Here is a 17,746-nt window from a genome sequence, read left to right as displayed (position 1 = left end):
ATCAGCTTTGAAAGTGCAGACTTCATATGGGCCTGCTCATAACCTTAATTTATAAATGTTACATTTAAACAAAGACACAGGAAAACAAGCACAAAAGCCCATGGTGGATCATAGTATTGACATTCATCAGTGTGTCTATGGTGACCCAACAATCACTTACTGGACAGGGGATGAAAGACACACATACACAAATGGAGTTACTAAGCAGTAATTACCACACACTACACATACACACCAAAAACACAAAACAGTATTAGGTAGATTATGGTCCCCACTTAGACACGGTGATATCTGTTCGCTCTCCAGTGATAAAAACCCTGAAAACACACACATGCACACACACAAACACACAACATCTGTTCACTCTGATGTTATGAGCCTAAAATGGACATCTTGAGATTTAGAGAGGATTTAACAGAAGCAAGCCCAGAAGACACGTGCCTGTGTCAAACCCACCCACATCCACACACCTAAACAATTTGACCATGTAGCCAACTACTTACACTCTACTACTTTAAGTAATGAAAAAGAGGTAAAAGAATCATACAGCCAGGGGCGTAGATTCCAAGGGGATAATCAAAACAAGCAAGTACAACCCCCCCCCCCCACAAATATTTATACCATGATCAATGGAAAAATGTAAATTCTTCACACTGTTCAAGCAAAATCTACACCCTTGCATACAGCTAAATAGCTCCATTAACATACTGTAAAGACGAGCAAGATGCTCAAAATACTACTAGATAAAATGCTGTCAATGGGAGAACTCTTTATGTGTTCTTTATGTATTCTTTCACTTCTTTTTCATTAGTTCACTGGTTTTGAATCCTGAACCTGAATTTGTTTATGTTGGATGTTTGTTTTTTTGTCAGCTTTATATTTTAACTGCCCTTAACCGTACAAGACAACTCTAATAATGCATTTAGAATCATTACAGTCCAGCAATCGGATATGCTGTTGAACGTCAAGTAGGCCTACTAATTTCTGTTCCAGCACTTCATTCACACATCAAAGAGATTCTGCATCTGCACAAAGCCACACGCACATGGACACTGATCCTGGATTTTGTTGTTAATATTATCAGCAGCACATGGTCATTAAAATTTCAGCTCATTAAAGAAGCAAGACAAAGTCTTTAAAAAAAATAAAATAAATTAATAAAAAAAAAAAAATCACAGACAGGACAATACTGTTATCCAATTTCTACAAAGTGTATACATATTGCTTCAATTAAAATTTAAAAAAAGGAAAATACAGCATAAACCACGTGTTTAGCTTTTTGCCACAAGAAACATGTCTACACATGTCATTTATCTTCTATTTCCAATATCAATCAATTTGCACACTTACATACTGTGAAAAATCTCCATCTTCTACAGAAACGAGACCCAGTCTAAGTGATTAGAGCTACTATACAAAGCAAATACAACAACATTTTTCTCCAATCAATGGATTTAGTGTACAAAGTTGCACATAATAATTTCAGTCTATTGATTTGTTAAGAGGGTGCCAGGGAAATGTACTGCCTATGTACGGTATATGAATGTGTGGGATAATCATCTAGGTCTTAATTTGGCAGGTTATTGGGGGAATGGGAGGATAAAAAAATAATCTACAGAATTCTCTGCTATACACGTTCACAATGTTTGATCAAAAGCTTAATTCACACAAAAGCAAAGCACAGCAGACACAAAACTCTTATGTAACCCAAATCTGTCCCATGCTGCATGATCCACTGACTGCCACAGAGCACCATATCCATCATATGTGCACTCATACTTTAACTTAAAGAGTATTGAAACCTCACGATGAGCATGCAAGATTGGACCATTGATTACACAACACACATTTTATAAGCTGAAGACCACTGGATTGTGGTATTATGCAGGATAGTTCAATGAATTTAGAAAATAATAACAACAATAACTCAATGAATTAAAGTAAAAAATAAACAAACTACTTTAGATGGGGAAATAATATACCCTGAACAACATCAATCATCACATCATTCGAAATTATCTTCTGTTTGAACTAAAGTCAAAAAGACAGAAGTGCTATTGCTATGGACATCGATAATCTATCCATTATCTCTATATTGCATCAATTCAACCACTTCATATGTTATTGTGAAAACTGAATGACTCACCCACTGCAGCAAAACAGGATGGTCGACAGATCGCAAGATTTCGTGCCAAATAAATAACCTTACGATTGTCCGGATAAATTGTCAATTCAAAAACGAGAAGAGGCGAGCGCAGGACAAGTCATGCTAATATTCAAAGATGCAACCAGCTAGAATTGAATCGCTCAGCTGATTTCCACCTACAAATACATTTGTGTACACTTCCTGATGGGCTGAGGGGGACGAAAGATACGGCTATGACAGGAGGGGTGTGGCGGGAAGGGGAATTTTTACATTTAAAAAAATATCCTGGAAAATGATATTGTGTTTTTATTAAAACAATGTATTTGATCTAAAATTGTACTTTGTACCGTTCCAAGCCTGCTCGAAGACACGGTATTCACATGTCGACTAAACATCTTGTAACTTTCACCCCTACTCTTTGGTATCTTTCAGGATGTCGTCTGTTTACATTTCTCGCAACAAGCTGTCACATTTTTACTGCGGCTGACCACCAGTGCATAAGTGATGATATCAGCGCTTAATGCTTAGTTTACCCAGGCCACGTTACACCATAAATGACTTTTAATGTGTTTGGATTAATTAACTTTAACTTTAGTTATCTATCTATCTATATAAGACGTAACTTAAAGGTGGACTCAGCAATTTTTTTCCTCATTAAAAAAGTTTAATTCATAAAGACATGAATTGTAATTTTGCAATATATTTAGGAAATCATGACCTCTCACATTAAAATTAAGACTCTAGTCATATCAGTAACCTTATAAAAGCTGTTTTATTCTACATGGAGAGGGTCCACACATGGGGGCAGCCATGTTAGTGTAACCGGTCCTGCTCGACCCGCTCTGAGCGGGATTCCAACCGGTGTCTCTGGCATGGGAGGCGGGCATGCAAACGAGGAGGCTAAAGGCTACAAGCCCTAATGTCAGTCGCTAATGCACCTCTTGAGGCTAGGGGAGTGAGGTTTACACTGCACAGCTACCTACCAGCTGGCTACAGTTACACTCACCCCCCTAAACCTCACTCCCATCCGGGTCACGGCACCACTGTAACCAGTCCTGCTTGACCCGCTCTGGGCATGGTTCGAATCGGCGTCTCCGGCATGGGAGGCGAGCACGCTAACAAGGAGGCTAACACTACAACCCCTTGCATTAGTCGCTAGTGCGCCTCTTGAGGCCAGGGGAGTGAGGTTTACACAGTGCACAGCTACCTACCAGCTGGCTACCTTTTCATTAGAATCACATGACCAGCCAAATACTACTCGCCTAATCTCATTAACCGTCCTGTTATTTGACTCTTCACTCATTAATTAAAGTAATCATGGCTGACTGTGAATACAAATTTTCTACAATGGCATCTGAAACTGAAAACTATTGATTTTAAATGATGCTGCATCCAAGCCGCTAGGTTACAGTGTAAGTCCAAAATGACACAAAGACAAAAGTTACTGAGTGCACCTTACTCTTATGCTCTTTTATGAAATGGAACATAGTAATACAGATATAGAATGTTTTATACTAGTTCAGTATATCAGCAAAACAACTTTTAACCAGGATTCGATTCGAGGGTTAAAGATTTTGGGTAATTCTAAAAAAAAAAAAAAAAAAAAAACTTAATCGAAGTGGCACAAGATTTTTAGGTTAACGATTTAGTTTATTTTCTTTTGGAACATGAAAAAGAAAGTCTGAAAGCATTTTAAAGAGTAAAATCACCATAAAATTTAAAAATTTTCCCACATTTTTGAAGACATTTTCTGGAGCATGTCCAGATAAATTCTCATTACCGCAACACTCAAAACTTTGGCCAAAAATCTAAGTAGCTGATTAGTTTGAAACATAAAAATTTATTCGAACTTCACACTGAATTTTTTTATTTTATTTTGTGGTAAAGTAAATATAGTATATCAGAAAATATAAAGAACTTTCTATGCTGAATAAATCGTGAACTTAAAAACATTAAATTCTACATTTGTACTCAAATTAATGTAAAAATGAATGCTCTAGCGTATATGTAAATATTATTTTGTTTGTTACCTTTACAATGCAAAATCATGTACCTATCCTAAGTAGAAAACCATGTCATATTTATTTTCTAATTTAAGTAAATTTCACAGTTAATGAAATAAGTAAATTTTACTTAATTGTTCGAAGCTGGTGTTCCCAGCATGCACTGAACTTGAATAATTAATGAGCTTGTGTGGTTTCCAAGTTTATTTTCACTGTTTTTATTGTTGATTTTGTTGTAACATTTAGGAACTTTTTGTTTTGTAAAGTCTGAAGTTCATTTTCTGCTCAGAATTACCTGTTCATGATGAAAAAAAATGATCTGTTGATTGTTATCGTCATTGTGTTTTGTGCACCAAATGTTGAGGTTTGCATGTGCAGCCCTAGATCTTGTTTCTATTGCCCTTAAAGCAAGATGATGTTGTTTAAGACTACATAGCATGCATTAAGCTTTCCTGTGGAAGGCTTCCGTGTGTCATGTGCGACATGACCAAGTATGTTAAAAAAAAGCATTGAAATGTTAGCACACTTTTAAAAGCATAGCTTTATTCAGTTACATTACAAACAAAGAGTGACTAAAATTAAAATGAAACAGTATATTAGAAAGTAAACTTTCCTTGAAAGCCACCATGAATTGTGTGTAGCCTTTACTTGAAAATATGGTCTGTTATACTTACTAGCAATTTCTGTGTAGAAATTTCCAAGTTTTTTTTAGGTAAACCCTATTCCAAATGTTTTTCAGTGTGCATGTCAACATTTAGTAGACGAACTAAACAAATAATAATTACTCATCAAATTTGATGAAAAAATAAACAATTTACCTCATTATCGAAACACACCTACCAATTTTACACCTTTTTTTTTTTTTTTTCAGATTAACCCAAACAGTTTTTAAAAAATGTATGTGTAATGATTTTTTAAGGATTAATTGATAATTTGCCATTTAATAATTGTTATCTATAAAATATTGTTATGTGTTTTGGAAATGATAAAAAAGTTGTGGTAATTAGAATTCCATTCACAATTTACAGTTAAATTCCATAAAAAATTGATAAGATCATTCCATCCACCCTCAAGCATGCACCTCAATATTTATGCACATTAACGGCTGTTAATATAAATATGAGAGCATTTTGTCTAACTGATTTACCCGGTTGCAACATATTACAACCTAGATCACTTTGATAGCCATTAAAATTATGAAACTGTATAATAATTTATAAAAGAACAAATGATATTACAAATACACATAACACATACATTTTTTAAGAACAATTTAAGAACATTTATTTATTATTTATTTTATTCAAATAAAACTTGGCATGTTTTTCTAACAGTAGAGAAGCTAATGACTTTATTTATCTTGGTTCAATTACACTAACACCAACCAGAACAGCTCAGCACCTGGGAGTGGTGGTAGATGACAAGCTTAATTTTACCGCCCACATCTCATCTACCGCCTGGTCTTGCAGATTCGCACTTTATAACATCAGGAAAATCAGACCCTTTCAGTCTAAATATGCTGCATAGCTCCAGGTCCAAGCTCTGGTCATTTCATTGGACTACTGCAATGCTCTGTTGGCTGGTCTTCCAGCTAACACAATTAAGCCACTGCAGATGGTCCAGAATGCGGCAGCGTGTCTGGTCTTCAACCAGCCAAAAAGGGCTCATGTCAACCCACTCTTGATTTCACTTCACTGACTACCTGTAGCTGTCCACATCAAATTCAAGGCTTTGACTCAGGCCTTCAGGACAGCCAATGGAACCGCACTCACTTAATTCAATTCACTTCTACATGTCTATGATCCAACTTGCTCTCTGCGGTCTATGAACAAGTGGCGCCTGGTGGTCCCATCACTGAGAGGCTCAATGTCTATTTCACAATTGTTCACTTTCTCTGTTCCTCTGTGGTGGAATGAGCTTCCAACCTTCACACGATCTGCTGAAAACGTCTCAACATTCAAGAACCAGCTGAAAACACATCTGTCCTTACTTACTATTGAACTTGAACTTACAGTACAAAAAAAAAAAAAACTCTTTCTCTGTCTCTTTCTTCTGTGTTAACACCAATGCTACTCCAACCACCTTGAGAGCTTGGCAGTACAACACTGTAGATGTTGTTGAACTTTGTATGTCAAATTGCTTGCTATGTTTCTCATTTGTTAGTCGCTTTGGATAAAAGCGTCTGCTAAATGACTAAATGTAAATGTAAAAAGCAATATCTAAACTTTTTCCAAATAAATATATCACTGATTACATTTTCACAGAAAAAGATGTTCTCTCTTCCACAGGGTCCTAGTTAGGAGGATGAGAGACCTCAGACTTTTTTTGCTTACATTAGAGAAGCTAATGACTCAAAATGCTATTCTTTTTTTTTTCTCCCCAATTTGGAGTGCCCCATTCCCAATGTGCTCATAGTGGCATAGTGACTCGCCTCAATCCGGGTGGCAGAGGACGAACCTCAGTTTCCTCCACGTCTGAGACCGTCAATCCGTGCATCTTATCACGTGGCTTGTTGAGCGCGTTACCACGGAGACATTGCGCATGTGGAGGCTTAACGCTATCCTCCGCAGCATCCACGCACAACTCACTACACACGAAAACCACATTATAGCAACCACAAAGAGGTTACCCCATGTGACTCTACCCTCCCTAGCAACCGGGCCAATTTGGTTGCTTAGGAGACCTGGCTGGAGTCACTCAGCAGGCCCTGGATTTGAACTCATGACTCCAGTGGTGGTAGTCCACGTCTTTACTCGTTGAGCTACCCAGACAACTTGCCCCAATAGTGGGACATGTTTACAAACTGTATGGGGTAAGTTGTCACATAAACAGCCTATCATAGGTTTTTCAGCAATATATAAAAAGTAAAACAATTATGAGGCACAAAACACTTCACGAAATAACAGAAATGGAATAGGTAACATACATGTATATATTTCAAAACATTGTTTTGGCCAAAATGCATATATCTTTTAATGTTGCCAATCTAACTTAAGCAGCAGATCTCTCTCTTTCAACCTAGATAACAATATAATGCTTTAAAATTGGAACTAAAATGAAATTTTAAAGTTGGAGAAATTGAAAAACAGAATAATTTATCATTACCGAAACAATTATACAAATGTTGCAGTAAAGATAAAGTGTGTTGTGATAATGAGGTGACCTAACACAAAAACCCTAATAATATGTGCACCAATTAAAAGTGAGCAAAAATTATTGCTTCATCTTTACATACAGAGGTTTTGTGTTTTAAAAGGCAGCCAAAAAGTGTTACAATTCAGAGAAATGGCTTGATGGACACCAGGTTTTTTCATTCTATTATTCAGATATATTAACCAAATTAATTGTTTTTATTTACTTTTGGGTCTTGGATACAACATAAATATTTTTTTTTTTCTTTTATTTAAATTGTTTATTTTGTTTATACTAAATGTAATAGTCCTGATTTTGAAGCCGGACGCATTGCAGTAATGAGAAATTAACAAGAAAATTATTTAAAAATCTAAAATAAAACATGACATCCTTTATAGCCTTTATATCCAAGATGGAACACATGTATATCTACTGTGTTTAATATTCAGAATCTAATTTCAAATCGATTTGATATAGAAATCTTCACTGCCATGGTTCAAGCTAAGTTTCATTAGAATTTCCCTTTTGATGTAATGCAAATCATTTAGGTTAAAAATGTAGCATGCTCAGAGAGTAAAGATACACGAGTACCACATTTAACTTCTAGTGAGTTATAGATCCATTTCCATGACGTTCCAATTAAAAACACCACTCCACTGTTATCACTACTTTATTGTGAGTTTCTGGTGCCCTCTTGTGCTATGAATTAATAGAATATTCACAGACATCCAAATTTTATGTGTTGATGCACTTTTGATAAAAAAAAAAAAAAGAATGGATGGGTACAGCAAAGAAAGCATTTTAGGCCAGGAAGTTAAAATGACATGTTTACCTTTATAAAATGATCACAATTATCAAAAAGAAGTGAATTCTATTACGGCAGCAAAATAATTTTGTTTAACGTGTTGTGGTAAGAACTATTTAAAATGAAGATCCTTTTCTTCATTTCTTAAAAAAAAATAAAACAATTGTAAGAGTATTTTATAATATTTCTAAAGTTTTGAAGTTTCTACAATAAAAGATTTATAAGAAAAGACAGAGGAATGGCCCAGCTGACATCACTCAGTGTGATAGGCCCAAAGTCAATGGAATAATTAAAAATATATATATATATATATTAAAAGTGCACTCAGTAGCTTTTGTTTGTCATCTTGGACTTACACTGACACTTAGCGGCTTGGATGCAGCATCATTTAAAATCAATAGTTTTCAGTTTCAGATGCCATTGTAGAAAATTTGTATTCACAGTCAGCCATGATTACTTTAATCAGTGAGTGAAAGAGTCAAATAACAGGATGGTTACTGAGATTAAGCGAGTAGTATTCAGCTGGTCATGTGATTCTAACATGGCAGCCCCCATGTGCGGACCCTCTTCATGTAGAATAAAACAACTTTTATAAGGTTACTGATGTGACTGGAGTCCTCATCTCATGTAAGTGGTCAAGATTTCCTACATATATGGCAAAATTACAATTCATGTCTATAGGAGTTAAACTTTTCTATGAGGAAAAATTATTGTTATATATTGTATATAAGTAGATATACAAAAAATACATAGTACTTTCAAGGATGAAATTGCGTACAAAAGGTTTGAATGAGATCAAGAAGGTTCAAGGCGAATGAATAACATGCAGAAATTTGTGTAAAAATATAGATGGATTTAAATTTGGTGCTCACCCTGCAAGCAATGCAGTTAATAGATTTATAAACAATCATAACAGTGTTAGAAATTATTTATACAGCTTTCTTAGAGAATGAAAGATCTACTGCACAGGCACTCACACATCTCTTAACATTCTTTTTATAAAGACACCATTATTTTTTAGCTTTTTCCTCTTTTTTTTATGTTAATAATTGTCCCCACCACCAATACACTTCTAATGGAAATAAATAAAACAAAAAACAATCAATTAATAATTAATGTATACAATATGTCCAAAAGTTAACTCATATGCACATACTTACATATCACACACCTATACACATAATACATGAACATAGTACATAAACACATATATACAAACTTTAAAAAGAGGGAGCTGTATGAAAATAATTTAGTCTATTAATTTTTTTTGTTTCTTATCTTCCTAATTATACATTCATTTCAAAAATCGTTCTTTTATCGTTAATTTCACATGCTATCATCTCCATGGACTTTGAAAACGAAATCTTTTAAGACAGGGGATTCTTGTCTTCTCCAAAGTCTTATTGTAAAATTGCTTTAATTCCCAATAGTCTAAATAAATATAACTCATCTCTATTAAGAACCGTAGGACATAAACCCAAAACTATATTTTGCACTTTTATTATGGGGCTTTTAGTGCTTTCGATATGTCGGAACATTCTTCGTCAATTGCAATGATATTTTAACGGAGTAGTCATTTAGTAAGGTTTAAAAGGATAGCAATTTCAAATTAGATTTCAACAATATACAGCCTGTAAATAACTTATCAAACCTAAAAGACTTTATCATATACTTAACCAACGTCATACTAAAAATAAATAAGCATACACAAGGTTTAAATGTCACATAATATTTATTTGGAACGCAACTGGACATGGTCAAATAACTACACAATAGCAGAGAGGTCTTTTTAATTCATCCACTAAATCTTTATTAGTTCTGGTCAGTCCACAGGACTTAGGTCTCCCTGATTAGCTTGGTGAGCTTCTGGATCTTCGTCTTAGTAGACATGTCCACATACTTATCACCAATGCTCACAATCATTCCCCCAAGAATGGAGGGATCAGACTGCAGAAAGGAGGAAAAGCAATACAAAGATTTATATTACACAACACATATTAGAGATCTCTTTGATATAAATATTTACATTTTGATATATTTTCCGATTCTGTAAAATTTTATGGAATGACAAAACAGATGCCAAAAGACCCAAAACAAGACATCATAAAAACAGAATCCAATATTTTATGATGACAGGAATAACCTATTAAAGCAAAATAAATTTAAAATTTTACCTTTGGTGTGACATTTGTGCTTTAGCAATAAAATGATGCCCACCATCTGGAGCAAGCCAACCTACCTTGGTCTCAAGCTTGATGGTCTCTCCCTTGGCAAGGAAATCATTCAGTGCCACCTTCAGCTCTGCCAGATTAGCTTCACTCAGAGGCTGAATGAACAGACATTAAACACAAGAACACCCATAAAATATACATTTATACATGTAGTGTTTTGTATTTTACACAAGCATGCATTTAAACAGCCAACCTGGGCGGTGGTGACCGAGCATGTAACCTCTCCCCTGTGGGCACTCATCATTTTGCTAAAGGCCGCAATGACATCAGGTGTCAAGGTCAAACGGCCATTTTCTGATAGGACATCTGTGAATAAAATTCATTTAGACAGTTGCTTATAAAGTTAATTTATTTAAAGTTAGGGTCCTTGTAGCTCAACTAGTACAGCTTGGCGCTAGCAACGCAAAGATCACAGGTTCGATTTCCAGGGAACACACAAACTGATCAAATGTATACGTTAAATGCCCTGTAAGTCGCTTTTAGTCTGCCAAATGCATAAATGTAAATTTAATAACTACACTTTCAAACCTTTAAAATGCTCTCATTTATGAATTTTAATACAATTCTAGCTTGCATTTGCACATTTTGCCTTTGCTTTTCAATTACAGGTCATGCCCCTAGATATTTTTATCTAATATCTGCAATAATTTTTAGAAAATTTATTTGTACACTTATTTTATCCACAGGGAAAGTTACAAATCTGTTAATTGCAGCTCCCAGTGAATCAACCTGGCTTGTCTGAAAACTCACTGATGAGGTTGATGGTAATGGGGGAGAGTTTTGCCTTGGTCAGGGCATCAATGAAAGTCTTCTGTTTGATATTGCGCTTGACATGGGGGTTCATCACAAGACTTGACAGCTTAGGATCCTTGATCAAGCTCTAGTAAACAGGGAAACAAAAAAAGATTTAACACCTGGTGGAAGAACTGTGTGAAACAATCAGAAACAGTGAGAGGGACACAAAGTGCAACTCACAGCCACACGACCAAGTTCCTGTTCCACCTGATCAAGGTTCTTCTGCTTGCTGGCAGCAGAGAACAGGGCAGTAGCATAGCGTCCCTCCACTCCATAGACCTGGATAGGGGGCTGGATAGACATACTATAATAAGAATATACCCTGGAGTGCAAAACAACATATATTACAGTCTGCTATTCATATGTAAATGCAGAATACACTATGTATGGATATCCGATGCATTACAGTGGTGGCTCATATGCAGTAACTAGTGGCCGATTTAGGCATGGGCTACATGGGAAGTTGCCCAGGGCGGCATCTTGGGGGGGGGGATGGGTTGGCATGATGCACCCACACTGCCCCCCCCCAGTCAACAACTTTGGGGGCATGTTGAAGAGGGTTTTGCCCAAGGCGCCATACAATCCCCCACCCCCACCCCCAGCTACTGGCTGTAACTGCTGTTTTATTGCAGTTACTTTATATAAGGGAAGCCAAACATACTGTGCTTAGTTTTAATGTATGAAATTACTTTTTGTTAGTATAATGGCTTTTATTTTTTTTTTTTACCCTGATAAGTTTCGCTGCTGGTCGGATCACAGAGGTGCTAAACTGACGCACCTGTAGAAAAAGAAACAGAATATTAGAAAAGTGTATGAGATATAACAGACTATTAGTTACGTGACATATTAATTAATGATTATGTCTCAAAACCTGGTTAATTGCCTACCTAGGCAACATTTTTGGGCATTATATGATTCCCAAAAGGGCTGTCTAGGCTGGCAGCTCGATAGGTTTAGAGACACGGCCACTGTGTCAAATCACATTTCACATGTAACCTTCAGAATGAGCATACTGTATATGAAGCAAAGTAAAATACTCTATCATTATTAAAAGCCTCGTTGCGAGACTGTAATGAGTATTATTAAACAGAACATGGATTATTAACCACTCAAAAGCACACGGTTTGACTGATTATACATGCTGCGTTCAGAAACTGCCTATCAAGGCCTCTTTCAGTTATCGGGTGGGAAAAATCACCTTGGTTTCAACCTGTCTAAAAAAATCAGTTTCCAAAGATCACCTAGATTTAACAACATAAAACCAGCCAGTTCGTGATTTTCCAAATAACAATGAAGGTTTTCAGAATGTCATACCTGCAGCCCCAGTCCTAGCGCTGCCATTTTCTCCTGCGACTCTGTAGGTCAAAAGTACTGCGCATGCGTGGGAAACTAGAAAGAAATACGCAAGGGCTCAACTCATGCATTGTGGGAAATGTAGTTGTTTTTTTTTTTTTAAATTAGTGGAAAATTACCCGGGAAGATCAAGGGGTAGTACACGATTTAACCGTTTTAGAAACAGCTAATATATATTTATATAATATGCCCAATTGTATTATTTGGGATTACTCCATATCTCATCTACTACATGCGTGAAGTATCTTAATTTAAGCCTTAATGGGATAGTTCCAGCAAAAAAGACAATTCTGTCATTATTTACTCACTCGCATATTGTTTTGGACCCTTCTGACTTTTCTTTCTTCTGTGGAACACAAAAGGACGTGTTATGTTAGTCTCAGTCACCATTTACTTTAATTGTATCTTTCATTGAAATTAAAGTGAATGGTGATTGAAGACTCCCTCCAGGACATATATACAAGGTGGTGTGTGAAAAAAGCTCGGAGGATCATCAGAGACTCCAGCCACCCGAGCCATGGGCTGCTCTCACTGCTACCATCAGGCAGGCGGTATCACAGAATCAGGACCCGCACCAGCCGACTCCATGACAGCTTCTTCCCCAAAGCAATCAGACTTTTGAACACTTGATCTCTCACGATCAATATACATCAGCACTGCACTTTAATAATCTCACACTGAACTGTCATAAATTTTATTCTCTCTTAACAACACACTAGCAACTGACTATCAGCCGACAGCCTGAATGTCAATACAGCACAATACAACCTACTGTGTATTTTATATGTACTATTTTTATTGTATACTGTGTATTCTATATTGTGTGTATTGTATACTGTACATTATATATTATTATTTATATACTGTGTTGTGTGTAATTTCAGTATGTGTTTATTAGATATGTAAATTGTGTTGTGTAAATCTGATGTTTATTGTAAATTGGTATATGTCTCATCACTGTCATGACTGCTATGTTGCTCGGAACTGCACCCAAGACTTTCACCCACTGTAGCACTTGTGTATATGGTTGAGTGACAATAAAGTGATTTGATTTGATTTGAGCTGTCATTCTGCTTAAAGGTGCTGTAAGCGATTTTAGCCATTCTGGAACTTCCACAAGGCCGAGCCCTTGAATAGACATGCCCCCCAAAGATACCATTGAAACCATCACTGAACAGTACCGCAGTGTCTTCTGATGGAACACAAAAGTAGCAAAATATCACCCTCAGCTGACAACTGTTATCTTAAAATGGCATTAAACCTGATTGATCTGCTTCAACACTGTGAGTATGTGCAAAATGGTTGACAAGCAGAAAGCACATCAAAGCCTTCTGACTGGCTGATCAAAGATGTGTCTTCGGCCTGCGGTCACATTTTTGTTTATGGTTTACACAGTCTAGGCTACTGCTGTCACAGAAGCCAATGAGATATCTCAGGACACATCTTTCAGGGAAAAGGAAAATTTTCTGCATACGTTTCCATAACAAAATCGCTTACAGCACCTCTTATTTTGTGTTTCACTGAAGATATGAATTCATGTGGGTTTTGAACAACACGAGGGTTAGTACATGATGACAAAATGTTCATTTTGCCATGAACTATCCTTTTAAGCCTTTTCTATACCATTAAGTACATCTTGCGTCTGGTAAGTCAAAAACTTGTACAATGATATATATTGAGGAGGACATTGCACTATTAGCAAAAGAGTGAATAAAAATTGTACAGTTAAACAAATACAATTGTATTTCAAACTTTTTTTGAAAGTGAACCTGATATACTGGTAATACAGGAAGCTTGAAAGCATGAATAAAGATTAACAGTTTTGACTTTCAGTGTTGTGCTCAATTCCATAAGCCATTCCAAGTGAACATGGTCATTTCCAGCTGTACACAGGGGTTTTCAAACTGGGGTCAGGGGACCCACAGGGGGTCGCAAAGGGGTGCTAGGTGGGCCCGCTGACAATTTCAAAGAAACATTACCCAATTTAACATTATAAGTGTTTCATTCTGCTTTCTAAATACTTTTAAGGAAGGGAAGTAACTCTTTAGGACCTCTTCTTGCATTTTTGAAAGAATTGGAAACAAGGTTGGCTGTGAACTTCTTGCATCTAAATGAATGTAAAACAGAGACTATTGTGTTTGCACCCAGGTCCCCTAATATTGATTTAGGCCCTTTATCTATTTATTGTAAATCCATGGTAAAAAAATTAGGGGTACTTTTTGATGACTCATTAAAATTTGACAAACAGATTAATGCCGTTGTCAGATCAGGCTTTTTTCAGTTAAGAACACTGGCAAAGGTCAAGCCATTTTTGTCCTTTTCTGATTTTGAGAGAGTGATGCATGCTTTTGTGTCTTCACGCCTGGACTACTGTGATTCCCTATATATAAGGATTAGTCAATCCATGTTATCACGATTGCAAATTGTCCAGAACGCTGCTGCTAGATTGTTGACAGGTTCGCGGAAACGGGACCATATTACTCCAATTTTGTTTTCTTTACATTGGTTGCCGGTCCATTATAGGATTGATTTTAAGATTTTATTGATTGTTTTTAAATCTTTAAATGGCCTTGCACCATTTTATCTTTCAGATTTGCTACAATTTTACTCACCGTCCAGATCACTTAGGTCCTCTGATCAGAAACTCTTGATTTTTCCTAGGTCTAGACGTAAATTATGGGGTGGCCGCGTCTTTGCAGTGTTGGCCCCAAAGCTCTGGAACAGTTTGCCTTTGCACATTAGAATTGCCTCCACACTGGTGTCATTTAAATCTGTATTAAAAACTCATCTTTTTTCCCTAGCTTTTTTATCAAACCCTGTTTAATGACATGTTGAAATCTTGTTGTTTTATGTTGAGTAGTTAGATATCTGTGTTGTATAATACTGGTGTGTACTGTATGTTTTGCTTTTTGCATATGTTATAAGAATTGTAAAGCACATTGGTCAACTAACTGTTGTTTTTAATTGTGCTTTATAAATAAATTGCCTTGCCTTGCCTTTACCAAATTAAATAAAAACAAATCTGCTTATAGTTTTGTGATTAAAATATTACTAGAACCTTTAGGTTGCTCACTGGGGGTTTTATGGCCATATTCTCTGTAAAGCTACCTTGCGAACAATATTTATTGTAAAAAGTGCCATACATCATTTTAATTTAATTGAAATTGTTTCACTTCAGGTTTGTACATTTAAAATGAATAGTGAATATAATATAAGATAAAAGATTGACACTGTAAACTCAACACAAAGTATATTTTTTAGAGATATTATTATATTATATATAATATATTAATACAGTAATTTCTTTTGGTTTTGACATGCACACTTTATTTCTAAGAAGATATTACAGCTTGACTAATGTATGATTATATAATATATATAAATATTATGTGTATCATTTCAGTCTCTACCTTAATGGAAACATTTGTTGATGAGATTGTTTGTGCTTTCACTTGCTCTCCCCCATTTTCTATGTGTAATTTAAACAACTTCTTCTTCTTCTTCTTCTTCTTCTTCTTCTTCATTACTTATTATTATTATTATTTAATTTTTTATGTTATGTTAATGTACAATTTTAATGTGCATTTTTTCATGTGGGAATGTGAAGTGGGATGCAGTTGAAGTCAGAAGTTTACATACACTTAGGATGAAGTCATTAAAACTCATTTTTTAACCACTCCACAGATTTAATATTAGCAAACTATAGTTTTAGCATGTCGTTTAGGACATCTACTTTGTGCATGAGTAATTTTTCCAACAATTGTTTACAGACAGATTGTTTCACTTTTAACTGACTATATCACAATTCCAGTGGGTCAGAAGTTTACATACACTAAGTTAGCTGTGCCTTCAGAAAATGATGTAAAATTAGACAATTAGACAATAAGCTTCTGATAGGAGGTGTACTGAATTGTAGGTGTACCTGTGGATGTATTTTAAGGCCTACTTTCAAACTCAGTGCCTCTATGCTTGACATAATGGGAAAATCAAAAGAAATCAGCCAAGACCTCAGAAATAGAATTGTCTGGTTCCAGTCTGGTTCATCCTTGGGAGCAATTTCCAAATGCCTGAAGTATATACACCATGGGACCACGCAGCCATCATACTGCTCAGGAAGGAGACGCATTCTGTCTGATGAACGTAATTTGGTGCGAAAAGTGCAAATCAATCCCAGAACAACAGCAAAGCACCTTGTGAAGATGCTGGAGGAAACAGGTAGACAAGTATCTGTATCCGCAGTAAAATGAGTCCTATATCAACATAACCTGAACGGCTGCTCAGCAAGGAAGAAGCCACTGCTCCAAAACCGCATGGGGCAAAGATCTTACTTTTTGGAGAAATGTCCTCTGGTCTAATGAAACAAAAACTGAACTGTTTGGCCATGATGACCATTGTTATGTTTGGAGGAAAAAGGGTGAGGCTTGCAATCCAAAGAACACCATCCCAACCGTGAAGCATGAGGGTGGCAGCATCATGTTGTGGGGGTGCTTTGCTGCAGGAGGGACTGGTGCACTTCACAAAATAGATGGCATCAGGAGGAAGGAAAATTATGTGGATATATTGAAGCAAAATCTCAAGACATCAGCCAGGAAGTTAAAGCTTGGTTGCAAATGGGTCTTCCAAATGTCCAATGACCCAAGGCATACCTCCAAAGTCATGGAAAAATGGTTTAGGACAACAAAGTCAAGGTATTGGAGTGGCCATCACAAAGCCCTGACCTCAATCCGATAGAACATTTGTGGGAAGAACTGAAAAAGTGTGTGCGAGCAAGGAGGCCTACAAACCTGACTCAGTTACACCAGTTTTGTCTGGAGGAATGGGACAAAATTCCAGCAACTTATTAAGAGAAGCTTGTGGAATGCTACCCTCGCAAAGGTATCATTGTATCTGGGGGTCCTTGGCATCAACATTTTTTAAAACCCTTGCTCTAGCACATCTTGTCAACTTTAAATGTCTACCCAGGCCTAGCTCCAGCTGTAAGGTGACCCTCTGTGATGGCCGAAGAGTTGAAGGGGTGGGTGTGGGTGTAGGTGTGGAGGTCAAGGTGGTCCAAGCTCCTCACTGGGTGGACCAAGCCCATCCAGGTCCCCATGTGGATCCTGGGCTGGGTGTTCCTCTGAAAATGGGTGATTTGGGTGATTAAAAAATAAAAATGCTGGTTACATTACTTCTTCTCAGATGATTTGTGATAACATCCTTATCTTATGTTTTGGAATTTAATTCAGTGTTAGTTTTTTATTTATTATATTCTTTTCTTGTTTTTTTTATTTTATTTTGTTTT

General features: G+C 36.3%; 2 protein-coding genes across 3 annotated transcripts in view; both read right to left on the bottom strand.

Annotated features, from left to right (window-relative positions):
• The window catches only part of LOC127447218 (protein dopey-2-like), a 45,798-nt gene extending 43,449 nt beyond the window's left edge, over positions 1-2,349 (bottom strand). For both annotated transcript variants that reach the window (XM_051708888.1, XM_051708889.1), the window contains exon 1: positions 2,147-2,349. The gene's annotated coding sequence lies outside the window, so the exon portion shown is untranslated. The remainder of the gene's footprint in view (positions 1-2,146) is intronic.
• A 7,450-nt stretch (positions 2,350-9,799) lies between these two features.
• Positions 9,800-12,502, bottom strand: atp5po (ATP synthase peripheral stalk subunit OSCP). Its single transcript, XM_051708922.1, has 7 exons — positions 12,427-12,502; positions 11,840-11,890; positions 11,293-11,403; positions 11,068-11,197; positions 10,511-10,623; positions 10,326-10,412; positions 9,800-10,033 (listed from the first exon to the last, which is right to left on the bottom strand). The coding sequence occupies exons 1-7, from the start codon at positions 12,451-12,453 to the stop codon at positions 9,923-9,925; spliced, it is 630 nt and encodes a 209-aa protein (XP_051564882.1). The 5' UTR covers positions 12,454-12,502; the 3' UTR covers positions 9,800-9,922.
• Positions 12,503-17,746: the final 5,244 nt, after the last annotated feature.

Source organism: Myxocyprinus asiaticus, chromosome 10 (genome assembly GCF_019703515.2).
Source record: "Myxocyprinus asiaticus isolate MX2 ecotype Aquarium Trade chromosome 10, UBuf_Myxa_2, whole genome shotgun sequence".
NCBI classification, from domain to species: Eukaryota; Metazoa; Chordata; class Actinopteri; order Cypriniformes; family Catostomidae; genus Myxocyprinus; species Myxocyprinus asiaticus.
Note: the sequence above shows the minus strand (reverse complement) of the source record. Positions and strands in the feature narration are given on the sequence as shown.